This window comes from Gouania willdenowi, chromosome 17, assembly GCF_900634775.1.
Source record: "Gouania willdenowi chromosome 17, fGouWil2.1, whole genome shotgun sequence".
In the NCBI taxonomy this organism is placed as follows: Eukaryota; Metazoa; Chordata; class Actinopteri; order Blenniiformes; family Gobiesocidae; genus Gouania; species Gouania willdenowi.
Window position 1 is genome coordinate 20,155,157 of NC_041060.1, and position 19,000 is coordinate 20,174,156.

Genomic DNA, 19,000 nt, shown 5'->3' on the forward strand with positions numbered 1-19,000 from the left:
ATTTAAATGTTATATGCTATAGACTTCAACGTGCTAGTTCCATTGGTGGATATCTCAATGTTGCATGGAAGTAGCCCTAAAAAAAAATGATGTATACGAAATGACTAATTTATTGACATGTTGGTTATTTATTATCTTTTTGTTGGTTAAAAAAAAAAACTGTATCTGAGCATTGAGACTGGATGTATCAAAGTTTCAAAACACTGGAATTTTCTGTCAATGATTCAGGTTTTACAGGGTTAAAAAAGGTGCAGTTTTATATTGTCTAAACCTGGCTTTTTATGTCACTTGGACATTTCCCTGACAGCTCTCTGGGCACCTGTTGAATGACTCACATGAATCAGGAATATCACCGTGGCCTCACGAGGACGGCCTACAGTGAGCTCATGCAGCCCGACTTGGCACAAACAATCAGACGTCTGTGCAGGTCAGTCCTACATTTCTCTCGTACGTCTGTGACCGTTGACCACAGGTTGAGTCACATCCTTTCCATTTCTCTGCTGTTTATGGAATGCTTGCACTCTGCTGCCTATGATATCACGGCACCCATGGGCACTGAAATAAGGATGGAAAGAACCCTGCATGGCACAGAAATGTGTTTGTATGCACGGATAACATCACATAAAATAAACACACAAGCAGACACTGGGGGTGTTCTCTGAATACTCATTTAATGATTGGGAAAATACTGTAGATACAGACAAAGCAAGAGTAACTGTTTCGGAGTGAAAAACTGCGATTATAGACTTTTAACTCAAAGTGCAACGGAAACTCGTATTTATAGATGATAATATTTTTATGTTCTTGCAAAGCTGAATGTCAAGAAATGTCAATGAAAATGTCAAGCATGAAGGCATCGCTGTGACACAATGGGTGGCATCACAAAAAAAGTAAACTTTCTCTTTAATTTACAGCTTTTTTAAAAAAATGAATAAAACACTGAAGTGAAGTTCATCGACATGTAACAAATATATACAGATAATTAACTAAAAGGATCTGTGGCCGAACAAAATCAGCATCTTACAAAAACAAAAATAACCAACAATCTGAATGAGCGCGTGTTCTTGACCTGTTTCACAGTAACTTTGAATGAGAATTGTAACAAATACTTTTTACACCTTCTGTGATATATTCTACACAATTCTGTGACGATGTAAACCTCCCTCCCTGTGTTCGCCAGCTCCACAAAGCACATGAAAACGACTTTGCTTTCCACTCTTTCTTTCTGAAGGCTCAATCTAACACTTGCATTGATCATGAGTAAATGAAACCAAAACAAAACAAAAAAGAATCAAAATAAGAAGGTAGATATTGGCCGTCCGCTGGTGTTGGCAGCACATTAGCGGCTTGACTACGCCCCAGTATGATTTCAAACTTCCAGCTGCGGCGCCGCCTACTGGGTCCGGAGCTGGTAATCTGGGAAGGAAATGAACAAGATTTAATCAGATTGACACCAGAAAAAGACAGAATTAAAGGAAAAATGAATTGGACGCAGGCAGATGATGCTTCACACCCAAAAATGACTGGGCTGCAAAGGAAATGAGAAGAGGATGTTTGGCAATTAGCGGCAACATTAGGAAACAAAAAAAAGAAAAAAAAAAGATGTGCAACCTTTGTAAGCTCAGTGAAAGGATCGGGAAGTAAAACATTTTCATAAGGGTCATTTAAACACATTTCACAGGTTGTTGCTGCATTGCCTCATGTTCTACAGTGTATCCCCTTTTCATAGTTCAGCCAGTTCCCACCACATTGCACTGTGTTGCCAAACTGTTGCCTAATGCCCGCAAATGTGGGCACCCATGAACTCTTAACCTACCTCCGTTCTGGGTGATGTAGCGCACCCAGGGCAAGGCCTGATATCCACTCTTCTCAATGATCTTCAGATAACGCACCTGGTAGGAAACAAAGCGAAGGAAACAGGAACGTAAGAACAAAAGTGGACTTAAAGTTGTGGGATCGATCATCCATCCATTTTCTGAACCACTTGCTTCCTTTTCAGGGTGGTGGGTCAAGTCTTTTTATTACACTTTACATCTTTAAAGGTGAAATCTGAGGAGAATCCAGCAGGATTTTCACAGACCTTTACATGGAAATGTGAGCAGCAGCTTTTATTGACGGCTTCATCTTAAAATATTCTGTTTTATCTCATTAAGAGTTTATCAATAAAAATAGTTATTACTACTAATATCGTAACTAACTTTTAGGAAAGTCCTGCTCTGTCCTGGCGTTTTGGAAAGGCTTCTGCTTATCGGTGACTTGGATTTTTCTGCAAACCTTCCTTCACCAGCGCCCTCTGGTGGGAGGGAGGCTAAGACAGTGCTCACGGTCTCTATTTATGTCTTTGTTGTTGGGTTGGTGCAAACAATAAATATAGATGGAAATAGACTAGAACGAAGATAACAGTTCAACTAGTCACAAAATATGTCCCTATTTTTATTTTATTTAAAAAAATTTAAGCCCCAGTGCAGTAAGAATGAGAAGCACAAAAGTTAGTGTAAAGTAAAATAAAACAAGATGACAGTCATCAACATCCCCCAACTGAAAAAAAAAAAACAGAGCAAGGGCAATAACTCTGGAAAAAATAATTGCGCGCTTCTCATTTTCGAACTCTATCAAGGTATTGATACCCTGAAGCCACACATTGAATTTGGTTATCCTATCTTAAAATGTTTCTGTGAAAAGCTGTTCCCTTTAACTGGGATGAATAAACGGACGGAGCTCAAACCAATATCCCCCTTCCACACTTCGTGGTGGGGGATAAAACACTACAATACAAAAAGTCTGCTAGCTTCATGCTAACGTCTATGAGAAAACACATCGTTTATGCTTAACTTTCACAAACAGTCTTAGAAGTGTTATCAAACAGTACACTTAAACATACAAGAATTTAGTTAGTAGAGACCAGTAGGCCATGGGCTTTCAAGATGGCGACTACTATGGCAACAGTGGTAGGTCAAAACACACAAACTCACCCAGAGTAAAGAAAAACAGAACAAGGGCAATAACTCCGAAAAATAATTATTGCGCACTTCTCATTTTCGAACTCCATCACTGTATTGATACCCTGAAGCCACACACTGAATTTGGTTATCCTATCTTAAACAGTTTCAGAGAAAAGCTGTCCCCTTTAACTCTGACGGACAAACGTACGTACATACGGATGGAACCCAAACCTATATCCCCCTTCCTTCTTTACATTATGGTCAGAAACTTTTAATGCTCCATTATTTACACGCACTTTCCACTTTTCAAAGGAACAACAAGTAACGGCTTCATTTACCACCCTCCAGAGTAAAGCTCGTACTACAGCTTGACTGATATTATTGAATGGTTTTCATAGTCTTGTACTTTCAATGTAATGCTGTATATTTTGAAAGAACTACCGGTACATAAATAGATGGAATGTTACCTCATAGCCAGTCTGTTGTGGGTTCAAATTCTGGTTGTTGTAGGATACAGTATACGGCTAATCCTGCTTCTGGAATGTGCATGTGAGATTAATTGGAGGTTATAAATTCATATCAACTCAGTGTTGGTTGTAAGTGTATATTGTGCAATGCTTTTAGCAACGAGATAATGTGATATGCTATTTCACCCTTTAACAAGATCACTGTGCTTAAGGTATACATGGGTAAACGATAGAGTCTGTAACTGAATAACATGTTTCTACCACATGGTGGCAACTTAAAACTGAATGTGTTTTTCAGAAACAAAATAAAACACACAAGTAGCTGTTGGTCTATGAAGAAGTGAAGATTTACTGCATTTTCTAAAACTGGAATAAAATATCTGCATCCTTTGCAAACGCTAACAGTATCTATTAGCATCTAACGGGGCAAAAATGACCTGCGGAGTTGATCTTTTATTCTGTAGCGCGCTGTAGTGCACGAGGTGTTGTAGAGGAAGTAGTAGTATGAGTCACACCAAGAAAAGAGAAGCAGCCACAGAGCAGCTTTCAAGGCACACACACACACACAGAACATTTACATAAGTGTGTGTTTTCTAAGCATTGGCAAAAAAGGAAAAACAAAAGCACATCAGCAAAATTGAGATCAAACTTTCACAAGCCAACAACTGATATTTCACCAACTGAGGGGTTGCTACATAGCACGATTTCGAGAAGACGCTCTAAAAATACTCCTGCCAGCCACTGCTGAATGTTGGTTTTTCCCAGGCGGGTTGAGGAAATAATACCGTGAGAATATCTTTGTGTTTTTCATCTTCATGCAAGGACAACATCTCACAAAGATTACGCCTAAATATTACCCAGTTTGTCACTTCATTGTGTAGTAGTGGGTGACTGCAAGAGTTACATTTTTAATGACAATTTAGATGCGAAATAATATTTTGTAGTTGTTGCAAAGCAAAAGAAAAAAAATAGATATTAATGTGCAAACTTCCTCCTCAGTGTTGGTTTTCAAAATAAGATAAAGACATGTTCTTCACTAGGAACACATGGACCTTGTACGGCAGCGGTGTCAAACTCTTCTTAGTTCGGGGGCCAAAACTTAGCGGTTTATCTTAAGTGGGCCACAGATTTTAGGCGGGAAAATTAGTAATTTAATCACTGTGCTCTGGTTTGCACTTCCATGTATAAATTAATAATAAATTATGTATGGCACCAATAATATCAAAGCAATAAATGACATATCAGTCCGTGCTGGATCTTCACTTTACATTTTATGGCCAATTTTTTATGTAATTTGGGGAACTTTTGTGGAATAATTTGAAGAAAATTGCAGGATTTGGGAAAAATTGAGAGTTCTTTGAAAAATTTGAGATTAAATATGACTGCCGTCATGTGATATAAGCAAGGGGAAAATGTGAGCCCTGCTAATATTGCGAATTTGTGTATTAATTTGGCAATATCTACAACTGAATTATTGGGTAATTTACACAGTGATTTATGGTTTCACTGACTTATTGCTTTCTGCTGCGGGCCGAATTGTATGCTCTAAAGCAGTGATTCTCAACTATTGGCTCAGGACCAAAAAGTGGGTCACGAACCTGTACTGGGTGGGTCACGGACAGCTGGTCAAAAATAAATACTTAAAAACTCACGTTGGACTTGTCTTTTCTTTTGACAGGCATGCTGTGAAATGTATGTTGCACAGGAAAATATATACATTTATGTTTAAAAACAAACTATGTATGTCTGTTTAACATCTATTTTTAAAAAACAAAATTTGGTTGAATTCTTGAAAAAATAGTGGGTGGCGATTTAATGACGGTGGCAAAATGTGGGTCCCAGGATGAAACCAGTTAAAAACCCCAGATCTAAAGGTCAGATTTGGCCCCCCAGTATATAGTATTAGAGCTGGGATAATATATCACAATTCTAGGTATATCAAGTTTTCTATTTGGGTAATATAGAAAATCACAATATCGCCTATGTATATATATATATATATATATATATATATATATATTTAGCTCATTTTGTATCAAAATACTGGTTTAGAAGTCGCTGCTTTCTCTTCTTGTCAGAACATGAAAAACTCAGTAAGATGGATTACTGAGTGTGTCCTAACCCAGACCTTCCCTTAAAACAAGCCACACTACAGAACTCACTCACACGTGCTGTCCCTTAAAATAGAGAAAAAGCTAAAAGTGGCACATTTTGTGCAGGTGTTTGTTAGTAAATGTGCTTGTGCTGACTTTATTTTAATTGAAAATATCAAGATTTGTATCGTATATCGCCATTTTGAGATATGAGTTTTGGTCGATATCGCCCAGCCCTATATAGTATGCATGTTTTTTGAAAGTTATCTCAATAAAAAAAACACCATTTTTTTTTTTTAGCTTGTCTCAGGACTGAAATTAGGACATTGCAGGATTTTGTGGGTGCAGGGAGGCCTCAGCCGAGGTCTTGCTACCAGCCGCCTTGTTATTAACTTCCACTGCACGGTGAGGTCAGCATGAAGAGAGCAGGAGCGTCGTGGTCACCAGAGACGTGACGACAAAAACACAGACGCGGGATCATCCAGTCTGCCGGCACAGCAATTCTCCCGGAGCCGTGCACTCGGCCTGACTGTGGGCACGCAAGTCAGCAAAACGCCATCAAAAGCAAAACCCTCTGCAAAATATCATTATGGCTTGTAAGATGAGAGAGGAAAAAAAAAAAAAAAAGAAAAGAGGATGCTCGTAGTATCTTGTTTGGTAAGTACAGACTCCATGTGTGGTCTGGGTTTATGGAGCTTTAGAGAGACGCAACCCTACGACATTTCTCTGCGAGTTGTTTGGCATCACCTGAAGAAGCCAACGACGTCTCGTTCTGCCACTCAGACCAACTGTGATCTCACTCTGTTTTTTGTTTTCTCGTAAAAAAAATTTAAAAGGTGGCATTATGTGCATCATACATTCCTCACATGTGCGCTCCACTGCACTTAGTGGTCGGGTTAAGAGAAACTTTCTCGTGCTTTGATATTTACATGCTCCTAATTACACTCTATGGCCTCTTTGCACACGTAGAGAGGACGTACAGCAGGCTGCATTAGGGCCCCGACACCCATTCTGCTGCTGCCCTATAATAAGAGAAGGGTTACAAGCTTCAGATGAGAGATGGATGTAAAGATTGAGTCTTTATGGGCCGCCTCGGAGAAGTCGTGTACACCACAGTGTGTCGCACAGAGTGGGATGCATTTCCTTTCTAAACAGCAACTTGTGCGGTGAAGGCCTCCAACATGGGAGCACAAAAACCTAGAATCTAGACTGTAGCATAGATTTGATTATCGATGGCTGAAAAAAAAACACTTAAATTAAATGTTTATATACGTGCAAGCTGAACTATTAGTTCTATAAACTCTCTTTACCTTAATGTTGTAAGAGAAGAAGCCAAAGCAGAGAAGGTAAACAGATACAGGTTAGACTAAATCTGGGGCTTTATCTAGTCATTTCAGTGAAGAAATAAATAAATAACGTGGACAGACACTGTGATCTCCAGGATGACTGAGGTAGATGCCCCCTTTACGTTTCCTCTGAGGACCTGCCATGTTCTTCCTGTTTGCTTGCGTCGGGGCTTTGTGCAGGTCCTCTGCTTTTCTCTCAAAAACAGGTATTTTGGGTTAATTAGAGACTCGAAAATTGTGCGTAGGTGTGAATTGGAGTGCGTGTGTGTATGTAATTGTCTGTCTCCGTGATGGACTGGCGACCTGTCTATATGGTAACCCTGCATTTTAACCCAGTTGGTCTGTAGTGCAAAATATAAACGGATGGGAAGAAGTATTTCAAACTTTCAGCTTTCAGAATCCAGGAAGTTACAAAGCTGATGAAACACTGGCACACATTACATGACCCCCGTGTCAAAAATGTTCTATTCCAGTGTTTTGGGGATGTAATGTCATTTCCGGCCACATTACGGACAGAACACACTGCTACAGGAGCATTGCGGACAAAAAATTATTACTACCTGCAAGACATTCGGACAACACAAAGTTCTTGTTTAAATGTTGCCCACGTTGATATTGTGGTTCAGACTGCTTCACCTTTTCACTATAACAACTTGAAGAATTTGAAAGTTTTCCTTTGGTTTGAGTCACAGCTCGTAATTGAGGGTTTCTGGTTCCCAAACCTTAACAGATGAAATCCACTGGTCTAGAAGACTTTAAATAAAATAATTTTACGCAACATTTAAAAAATAACATGGAGAAACAATGACTAATATGCACTTTTTAAAATATACTGTATGTAATTAAAATGCTTGCTATTCAAATTTTGTTTAGAAAACCATTACAATAGCACTTATAGCCCAAAAAAAGAAAAGAAAAGTTAAACTTGCTGCTTAATAATGACACAAACAAAGTATGACAGTCAGCAACCTCATGGAAAACTCTTTCCTCCTAAATTTCCCAAACTGTATTCTTTAGTTCCTCCAGGCTGCACATCTATGTGAGTTTAATGTGAGCATTAACAAATTAAAAACACAGGAAATGTAAAACTCCTCCAGTGTAATGGGAATAGAAAGCAGAATCTCTCTAAATATTCTGCTTTCCTGTTTTCTGACATTTCAAAGAGGCCGAGATTCACAAACCAGTGCTCCGCTACTGCCCCCTCTGGTCACAGCTATAGGTTGGTGTGAATTGTTTACATACCGCCGTCTTTCAGCTTGACGTGAGAGAATATTCTGTGTTTGACAGAGATGATGATGACGCCAGTGCTTCTGTGTGCACAACATACCTGGATGCCGGAGGTGGTGAAGTACGGGATCTCAAACTTGACACTGATTGGTGGCTTTCCCTCCTTGTCTTCAGCCTCTACGCTGGGCAGACCGAAATGTGCCCTCATCAGATACTCTTTCCCACCCTTTGATGAGTGATTAAGAATAGAAAAGAAAAAAAAAACATGTAAGCATTTAAAACTTCCTGTGGTTTTGGAAAGGAATGCTGAGCGTGGATTCTATGAACAGAAAGAAAAGTGAAACTATTCTATTCTAGAATACTGCAATGTAACATATACGTATAACATAAGTGTCATGCTTTGTGCTCACAGGGAAGGACTTGATGGACCAGACGATCTCGCTGTTCTCAGGCACCCACTTGACGCTGCCCACTGTGGTCTTGAATTTGGGCGAGTCGGCATCCGTTGGCACAGGAATATGAATCTCCACGTTGTTGGCAGTGGAACGCCTTTTGAACTGACTTTTCGCCTGCAAACCCAAACAAGCAGGTCAAGTTCAACACGCTGGGCCACTTCTGGTATAGTAACCAGTATTTAAATACATTGTTATCCCTAACGGGTGGGCCTACCTGTTGTGAATTTTAAGTGTCAGCTTTATTAATAGAGCAAATAATACTAGAGCTTTAGTCAGATTATTTTCTTTGTAAGTCCTCGTAGAGGAGTGGTTCCCAACCTTTTTCTTGCCGTGACCCCATTTTTTATTTGACAAATTTCTGTCAAACCCCAGATCATTTTCTTCTCTGAAATTGACAAATTTGTTATACCGTGTGTATAAAAAATGCAGAGTAGGCAGGATTAGTGCACAAAGTGACAATATGCGCCCGCTCAGATATTTTTTTTTTTTTTTTTACAAAATGTTATTCAAACTAGATACGTATTTGAGAAATACAGTGCAAAATAGATAAATAAAAATGAATAAATAAATTTTATTTAAAAATATATAAATTTAATGAGTATATTTTTAAAATCATTATTACTCCTAGACATTTCAGGCAACCCCACACGGCACATGACAAATGAAGATCCTTGAATCCATTAATTATGCTTTTTTTTAACGTGCAAAATAATAAAAAATATTTACTTTTTTTTATTATTAAATAAAAATGTAATTTGAATCATATTTTTATATATTTTATTATTACTAGATATTTCAGGTCACCCCATTTTATTTCCAGGCGACCCCGCATTAGGTCATGACCCTAAAGTTGAAAAACCCTTTTGTAGAGCAACCAGAGGGAGAAATAACCTGCTGGGGTGTAAATCAGGACCAACCTTGATCATGTATTCGATCCGACTGTGCGAGTGCTTCTCAATCACAGACTCAATCCAGATCAAAGGCTTCACCTGATAAATGAAAAAGCATGTTTCACTGTGCTCTCACAAGCTGTTAAAAGTGGGACACAGTCGCCACCTTGTGGACAAAAGTGGAAGTTATTCAAACAAATAAGTTATTTATACCAGCTGGACACCCGGTATGAATATTAATATGATTAACAGTGATCTATTGACTAATACTCACATGGGTGTTCAGTCGATAGGACATGAGCTCAAATTCTCCATCTGGAGGGATGAAGGAGATGGTGCGGTCGTTCTCAAAGCGAGACAGACGAACACACTGGTGAAACTTCACGTCTTCCAACTCCACTGATTTACTCTTTCCTCCTGCAAAAATTACAGAAAAGTAACATTTAAAAAGAAAGTTCATAAAAAGGAATGGAAGTAAAAAGCTGGAAGCATCGTATGATTCAATTCTAACATTTTTACAAATCCTGCAGCAAAGTGAAAACTCACGTCCAGTGTTTTCAAACAGAACCTTGTCGTTCAGACCAAGTCGCAGCTCTGGCATCCCAGAGAGAAACACACGCATCTTAATGGAGCCAACGATCTCACTGCGTAGCACATTCCCATTGGCACTGACCTGAGGGGAGAGGGGGGAGGGGGGGCACAGGGAAAGAAACAGTCAGAAAAGACAGACGATCTACCAAGGGAAAACTTCAGAAATCAGAGGCATAAGGAATAGAGGAAGTTTATAAACACCTCTATTCCAGTGTTGCTTTGAGCAACACTGGCCTCTAAAACACAGAGTTCCTACCAGGAGGTTGACTGACTCAATGACGTCCAGGAAGACCTCGTTCTTCCTGTACTTGATGCCCTCTGACCTCCAGGACACAGCGTTGGTGACTGTGGCCGGGGGTCGTGGGGCGCCGGTGTCCAGCTTGTGGCCCTCCTGGGTTATGTACCTGAGATATGGAAAGACAGAAAGACCTTTAAAAAATATTTTAAAATTTAAGCCAAAACCCCTATTATTTAGCCCATTTTTCCTTTTTAAAGTGTCTTCCCAGTCAAACCCAGACAGTAAACTCAGTTTATAACGAAAATCCAACACAAACAAATAATTTAAAAATGTTAATTAATTATAGCCTTACCTTAACACCTTAGTGCTGAATATTTGAATTTTTGTTTTTCCCCATTATCTCGAAGTATTGTGTCCATTCTCCTCCGACTTTTGATATTAACAACGTATTTATTCCCAAAGAACTGCTGCTCGATGTTTATTTCCTCAGTAGATCCCATGTGAACGAGCAATGACTACATATTTGTAATCGTGCAAACACATCATTCATTATCTGTGTAATATTGGGACGTTATTTTTTCACATGATAATTTCAAATAAAATGTATTTCATGCACTTTGACACCTTCACATGAAATCACACTTAAAGAACTGTATTACACGGATCCATAACAGTTACTCTTAAGGAATAAGGTGTAATCACGGGCGAATAGAGTCAGCTAAACTTGTTTAATCTTTTGTAGAAGCCATAAAGTAGTATATTTGTGTATGTGTGAGACCGTGTTTGGTTGCTGTGCTAACGCATGGGAGGCGGAGTTAAATGACAGGTGGTAAAGGGCGGCAATTTCAAAAGGCGTGTATATCCGGTTGTCAGAAAGAAAGATGAGAGCTGGGGAGCCGTATTTTCTGTTGACCGATTCCATGCTAGTACATGTGCTTAAAAGTAGGGTAAGGTATTTTCGAAAACTAGCATGATTTTTTAATGTAGCTTTCCGGATGGCTCCGCCTTCATCCTCTTCCCCCCTCCCCTCTGTGCTCCGTCCTTCACTCACGTGCACGAGCAGGGCTTCTGCTGCGCATCTAAGCTCATCGTTTGTATTGTGTAGGGACTTTGTAGTGAACACTAAACTTTCTCATTATATATGCTATAAAACGTGACTAAAAACTTTGTTTTAAGTCTGTCACCGGTGACGCGCTTTGAGTGTGGGCTCGTGCACGTGAGGTGTTGAGAACGAGCAGGGAGACGTGATTGGTTAAAAAACGTTTTGTTTTTTTCCATTGGTCGAAGTTATGACAAGTTTACAGCTGCTACAGTTGACAGATTTTCTTCATTCCTTTTTTCAGAGCACAGAAGATCTTAATTTCTGTCAGGACATGAAGACAATTTCAATCAAAAACTTAAAATGTGTATCTGGAGAAAATCCCCTACCCTACCTTTAAGTGTACACGAATCCATCCAGTGTGTGTTAACTGTGAAAGCTGCTGTTTTATTAAATCCCCAGAAACCGCATTCAAGACTCAGCGTGCTTCATCTCCACGGCGACAGCGCGTCTGACGGGTACAGAGCCCATTCTTTTCCCTGGAGTTGCATTATATTTGATTCAAAAGAGCTTCTTCAGTCCTAAAGTGACCAATATGGCTGTGTAGTAATCCTGAGGTGTGGAGGGTTTGTATTTTGGTAGTGATATACTCACTCTTGCAGAATCTTGCTGTCAGTGGTTTGAGGATAGCCAAAGTCCATCAGCTCATCCATCAGCTCGTAAATGATCACAAAGTTATCTCTAATGCTCTCTTCCTCCAGTTCTTTGAAATACTCTGAGAAAACCTAAGAAACATGCATTTATTTCTGTATAAGTGTCAACAATATGCCACCAGTGAGCACTAAATAATCAAAATAGTACAGTTAAAGATCAATAAAACAGAGTCATACCTGAACTATTTTATACAAGAAGGAGAAAACCAGGGAAACACTGGCATTTTTCTTGGATGTCGCAACCACTAATGTGATTTCTGCTAAGGATTTAAACTACAGGGGATGGAAATCAATTTAACACAGGATAGACACAAATCATTGGTGGAAAAATAATTTAAAAAAATAGGAACTGAAGATGAGGATACAGTAGAGGTTGTTGTGTTTGATCCACATGAAACGAACTCCCCCGTGAGCCAGGATTGGAGAGAGTGTTCCCTCTTCCTCTTTGTCCATCAGGAGAGTCATGAAGTGTTCAATCTCTGACATGTCGACATCTCCACGGTAGTTTCGGCACACCAGGACCTGAGTTTAACACACGGATCAACTATTAAACTACTCGCTCTGCTAGGTTGTTCTCAAGTTGTGAGTTGGGACCCTATAAAACTAGATTGAGGGACAACGTAGCACTCCGTAAAAAGGCAGAGGCCTTCCGTGGCAGCAGGTGTAAAAGTCCTTAAAATGTTTTATTTTTCTAAGAAAATTGGAATATCTTCAATCCTTTCAAATCTGTGATTTTTCGTTGCATTGAAACAGTATGGACTAACAGCAAACATTATTTCGACACTGGGTAAGTGACTGATTCATTAACTGCAGTCAGTAAAAGAATCAAGTTTCCCATCATCCACATCTGAAACATCTTCATCAATCTGTGGTGTAGTTGCTGACTTTGGATTAGATTATACGCCAGTACTTAAACATTAATAACACCAAAATTGTCAGCGTCAACCATTAGTTTGCTCTGGGTTCCTAATTTATTATTAAACTTTAATGTCTACAGTATGCGTGGTGTGGAATAGATGAAACCTTTTCCTGTTTAAACGTGCAACAGAAAAAATTGATCATATAGTAGATTATGATTATGTTACACATTGTGGATTGACCTGTTTTTAAAAACTGGGGGGGGTGGGAGGAATAATCGATGCATCGTTATTCTGACAGCAATCTATAGTCAACGCATATGGTTTCAATAGTTGTTTTTAATGAAAATACCGTAAAGGGGAAGGTTAATAGTTATTTTCAAAGCATTATGGTTGAGATTAAGGGTGTTGAAAATAAATAAATATATATATATATATATATATATATATATATATATATATATGCATGTTGACCAGCTTGTGTTTTTTCAATAAAATCTATAAAGAAAGTACTAACTTTCTGCATTTATCTGTTGTTCTAGGCATATACCTCAGTTAAGTTGCACTAAAGTCAAAGTTGGTTTAAAAGTCACAGGCAGATTCTACGTTATTTTAAGTTGTTGGCACATGGCATGTTAAAGCCAATGTTTTGAGTGTAAAATAAGCCATTCAAATATATTTCATACATAATGTTCTCATGAAGGTGTACAAATTTACAGATTGGTTGTTTCTTAAGTCATATATTAAAAATAAATGAATTGCACTAATCACCTTATACTTTAATATCGGGATATATCGTATTGTAAATTTTGTATCAGTGTGTGAATCGTATCGCCAGATGCCAGGCAATACACACCCCTAGTTAAGATGCAGAACATTTCTACTATTAACAGGTATAATGTTGTTTTTATGTTCCCTGCTTTAACTACTACTGGTAATGCTGACACACCTATTTACAATAATTCAATGTGATGCAATAACTAAAAGACACCAAATCGTGGATTTGTTGATAATATATTATTATGAAGGTTAGTAACTATGTAGTAGACAGTTTATTAATAATCTGATTAAAGTGGAAAACCAACCTCGATGTTTCCATCCAGCAGCTAACAGCTGGGTCACCTGATGCTAGCTAGTTTCTGTCAGGCAACTACAGCCTCATATAATCACTTTTTTTTTTTTAATCATCGTAACAATATGTTTGTTTTTCGCAACGTAAAACTGAATCACCCGAAGTACACGTCATCCTTCACATCTGTGCCAACCCGCTGCTGCAGACAGAGCTACATCATATAAACTGGTGGCTAAGCTAATGCTAGTTTAGCCCCGCCATCCCCGGTACGTTACCTTTCCTTTCAGATCCAGGACGTACACGGCACTAGCAGACATCTCCACTCAGTTTGTGCGGGATCAACACCGCTAGTCTTTCAGCACTGGCAATATTGGGATAATGAAGATTTCAGGCCAAAATCACACTTCATTCATAATACTGTTTAGAAAAAGGCGACCATCCGTCTCACCGGGCGATTGAACATACAGCGCCCCCTATTTAATAGGAGGACGTACTGCAATAGAAAACGAACATACAAATTAATGGCAGAGTAATATTTTTCTTTTTCTTTTCTTTTCTTTTTTTTTTTTTTGCCATTTTTCCTGGCAGTGTAATATTTTATAATTTGTTTGTTTTCTCTGTTTCTTGCTAAATACACTGTGAATGTTCATGAAAAATTACAAAACTTTGACGTCATGTTAGATGATGTTTGGAAAACATCCGATTTTAAGGCAAAAACTGCAATTTTTTAATACAATTTGAAATGTTGCTCTCATGTAAACAATTGAAGTTAATGCAAAAATGGCATTTTCAAACATCAGTTATTCACTTATGCAGCCAATAGATTATTGTCGAAAAAACAAAATACCAACATGTCCATGCTGTCTAAGTGCAATTTGTATATTTTGAGATTTTTGTTTTTAATACATTTTGGACAGCCGTTTGAAATCTGTGTTTACATAACGAGAGCTGCTGTCTATATATGCCTAAAATTGCCGGGCACCGACCATTGTTCTGCTGCAGCTAATATATTTATATATATATATATACACACACACACACACACACACACATATATATATATACAGTTTATACATTCCTCATACAATGTTAAAACATTTGTTACACTTTATTTGAAGTTTGATGTCTGACACTACGCTGTCATTATATGTCATTAGCATGAATAAGGTGTCATAAAGGCTGTCATTAAGTGCTGTTCGCTAAATCATGACACCTTTGGAGCTATGTTAGCATTTTTTGGGTTAGGTGGAGGAATCTAGTGGGGTTGAGTTTAGGGATTTGGTAGGGTTGGGGTTAGGGTTAGCTAGGGTTAGGGTTAGGGGTTAGGTAGGGATAGGGTTAGGGTTGGGGTAGGGTTAGATAGGGATAGGGATTAGGGTAACAAAGAGTTAGGGCAATGAACGACACTTAATGACAGCCTTCATGAAACCTTATGCCAATGACAGGTGTCATGTCATAATAATGACAGCGTAATGTCAGCCTATAAAACTTCAAGTAAAGTGTTACCAAATGTCTTCACCTTTGTTTTCTAGCCTGTGTGCACTACGAATACGAAGCACCCCACATACTGTAGCCACCTGACTATCCTTTTTAGCAGGACTGCATGGCTGAGTGAAAACCCGTGCAAAGTGATGACTGAACACATCATCAGTTCTCGTTATCCCTCACACCAACATTCCAGAAGGAAACTCTCTACTCTTTCATTCTTTTTGATCCAGCTCTTTCTGCTGACATGAAATGAAAATTAAACAGGGATTTAGAGAAAATATCCAGAATGAAAATAAACACCATGATGACATGTTAACTCGTGTCAGTCTGCGTCTGTAATAAGGATCTCTTTGTGTGTTGTATTTAGTTTGAGGACTACATACGCCTATGATACATAACAGTGTGAATTCATAATAGATATTTTAGGTACACAAAAATCATTCTCATGGATCAGACATACCACATTTTTTAATGCCAAACACCCCTAAAGTGCGATTTGGCCATGCATGTACTATGACAGTATGTGGTTTGTCTTAATAGATTTAGAAAAGTAGACAAATGCAAATGCAAACTACATTCACAACGTGAGAAAAATCATTATTTGAAACACAATTTAAAGCTGCTGGGGGCAATAACTAGCTTTTTTTTTAACCGTACCCTTATTTAATATAAAAGCTCTTCTCATCCACTACTGATGCCTGTGTGTCCCCAAAACACTGCCAAAGTGACATTTCTGGTTTTTTCACATATTGAAAGTTGTGCCAAAACAATGGTGGATGTTGATTTTGTGGCTTTCGATGGAAACACTTGAATACGGCCAAAATGTAATAACCTGCAAAGTGATGTCATAACACGGGGAACACCATAAACAAACCAGAATAAAAATGGCAACAAGCGAATCACTGTCTTCCTTGTCCGGTGAAGAAACACAAGAATTCACGGTACGAATGAAGTTAAACACTTCTTAAAAAAATGTTCCGCTTCTCAACTATTTTTGTATTTTTTTTCACACAATTCTCAATCCCTCTTTTCCGAAGTTCAAGTCAACAAAACCATTGTGAGGAAGTCAAAAACAATCTTTCAAGCGTTATTTTTAACCTTGGCATTTTTTTGAGTAATTTTTTCTTTTTTCTTTTTTTTTTTATGAAATACCTTTGATTAATTGATCTCTATGAGGCCTACGATATGTCTTGATATGTTATATCATTAAAATTGATATGTTATATTATTAAAAATAAATATGTATCAAGTAATTGTGTCTGTACATTCTTTAATTCTTTAAATAAGAGTTTGACACCCTTCCATTACAGTGTCGTCATATTATATCCCTTAGCAGTGAGCTCAATAAAGTATTAATAACCGTGAAAACCTATACAGAATATTGGTAAAGCTAGATACATGGAGGTGACTTGATAACCACAGGGATTCAAAGTGTAAATGACTACTGCTTTGCTGCTTCACTCATCTAAAAAGGTAATGCTTAGTTAATTCTATTGCCAGCGTGATAATCTGTGCATAAGCACATTCATTATAACTTGTTTTGGATGTACTAAACCAAACATTTTATAGTTTTTGTGGTTTTAGAAGAAAATATGCCTCAAGGAAAATCCTGCCGTAAACACATTAAGCAAATGATGTGGTAATTCAACACAAAAAAAACCCTAAACCTGTGAAACCCAAGAGTTAGCTCATGAAACTGTGCCTTGTGTCAGTGACGGACCTTTTAGCACAACACATACAAACGACAACTGTTACCCATCAAAATGACACATCTCCGATTCCTTTGGCTGGTAAGGCGCAGTCCAGGCATTGTCAGAAGTCTTGGTAATACTTGATTGAGTTACACAGCCTAATGTACCAGATGGCTACTTCCCTCAACCCCTTTTACACACTACATAATGCATCCTGGAAGTTGCAAAACCGCATGTTTGTGCGGGGCATCACAGCTCAACAGGGTTGGTTGCCTTGGTAGACGCTGTGAATCACATCACCATAAAGGTGTTTCACTGGCTCAATAATTGCCACAGCAGGCTATACGATAGGGTTACAAGTTCACCATCATCCCCTAAGGTCAATCAAATAAACAACTGTTTACGAGAGTCCAATAAATGTTCTCATTCTGTGAAAAACGCTACAATTCTGTCTATGACGTCAAGCGCTTGAAATGACTTAACCATTACTTGTTGGAGTTCTTCACTCAGCACAAATCTACTCTGGCATCCTTATAGTTTCATGATTTATACTTAGCAGTATGTTGACTCGACTCCCAAGGCGATACTCTGGCTTTAGGGGAGTTTTTACCCTACAAGGAGAAGAGGAGTTTAGCCCAGCTTCCTGTGGGAGGCTTCTGATTTCTCTCGCTCCTCGTCTGAATCACTTCTGTTTCTCTCCCCTTCACTTTTCTTCTCTTTGTTGTTGTGTTGTCTTATCGCTTTAAAGAAAGACATTTTCTAAAGGTATTACAAAGGCAATCACCTTCCTACAGATCAATGACAATAAAGGATAATGGACATACATATCATGTGCATGCAATAATGGAGAACATCAACCGATTCATTCTGCACATAGGAAACTAGTCTATCATTAAACACTAACAGATTTAGTAACTTTTAACATCCTTTTCATTCCTCCAGCTTCTATTACCTCTGCTTATTTTAGTCTAAAGTTGAGTTTGTCCCCATTTTAAAATGATATATGATATCTGATGACAATAACAGAAGATGTTTTCATGGCAAATCACCATCATTTTAATACCACAAGTTTTATTTTTATCTATTACTTAGGGTAAAAAAAAATGAAAGCCAACATATTTGCACATATTGATTTTAAAGTCAGTGGCTCCACCTAATTTTAAACACACTATAACACAGCAAGTTCGTTTTGTTTTCTTTTTTTTAAAATAATATGTTAAGGTTTCATTTATTCAGACAAGTTATTTTTAGGAAATGTACTTTATAAGACCATTATAACACATCTATAGAACTGTTTCTGTTCTGGCTTTGCTTGTTTGTGCAGTTATGTAATTCATATTAAGCAATGGTTATGTATAAAAGTGACTATATAGTAATGTCCCCAAATGTTTCTGATGTCTCCAAAGCTATACGTTACCATCTATTTTATATATGTGTATTGTATCTCACACTCAAAAAGACTATTGGTTTGTACCTCAAAATTCCCCCTAAACAGATCAGAATTATGTACTGTCACATCAATAGTAATTAAAATAATCTTCATTGCAGTGGGCGTGTGGTTTACACTTGTGTAGCTCAACTGCAACGCTCTGACCGCCTTGTTGGGATCACGTTCAGACAGCTCTTTACCCTACATTTTCTTTGGCTGGATCATTTTCCATGCCGTGTTTTTTCATCCAGCAGTAGAATGAAAACTATGTCCTTTTCTAACCAGCTCTGGTATTAACATCAATTTGAACATTCCTAAGTAAGAGTATGGCATATGGATAGCCCCAATTGGAGAGAAGCATAACTCGTATAACTGATGCGTCTGTGGTTCCTTGATCAGTGTGCTTCTTTGATGATTTTCATCATGCTTCTCATTCCCCCTGTTTAGAAAATGAAGAGAACG

The 19,000-nt window shown here is 38.2% G+C and overlaps 1 protein-coding gene across 2 annotated transcripts; it reads right to left on the bottom strand.

Moving 5' to 3' along the window:
* Nucleotides 1-1,157: 1,157 nt before the first annotated feature.
* Nucleotides 1,158-14,393, bottom strand: ap1m1 (adaptor related protein complex 1 subunit mu 1). 2 transcript variants are annotated; one of them, XM_028473202.1, is made up of 12 exons: nucleotides 14,206-14,393; nucleotides 12,367-12,523; nucleotides 12,179-12,246; nucleotides 11,943-12,073; nucleotides 10,268-10,415; nucleotides 9,967-10,093; nucleotides 9,695-9,837; nucleotides 9,448-9,519; nucleotides 8,486-8,644; nucleotides 8,176-8,301; nucleotides 1,817-1,892; nucleotides 1,158-1,416 (listed from the first exon to the last, which is right to left on the bottom strand). In XM_028473202.1, the coding sequence occupies exons 1-12, from the start codon at nucleotides 14,245-14,247 to the stop codon at nucleotides 1,394-1,396; spliced, it is 1,272 nt and encodes a 423-aa protein (XP_028329003.1). In that variant the 5' UTR covers nucleotides 14,248-14,393; the 3' UTR covers nucleotides 1,158-1,393. The 2 variants fall into 2 exon arrangements, with proteins under 2 accessions (XP_028329003.1, XP_028329004.1); XM_028473203.1 differs by lacking the exon at nucleotides 14,206-14,393 and adding an exon at nucleotides 13,944-14,031.
* Nucleotides 14,394-19,000: the final 4,607 nt, after the last annotated feature.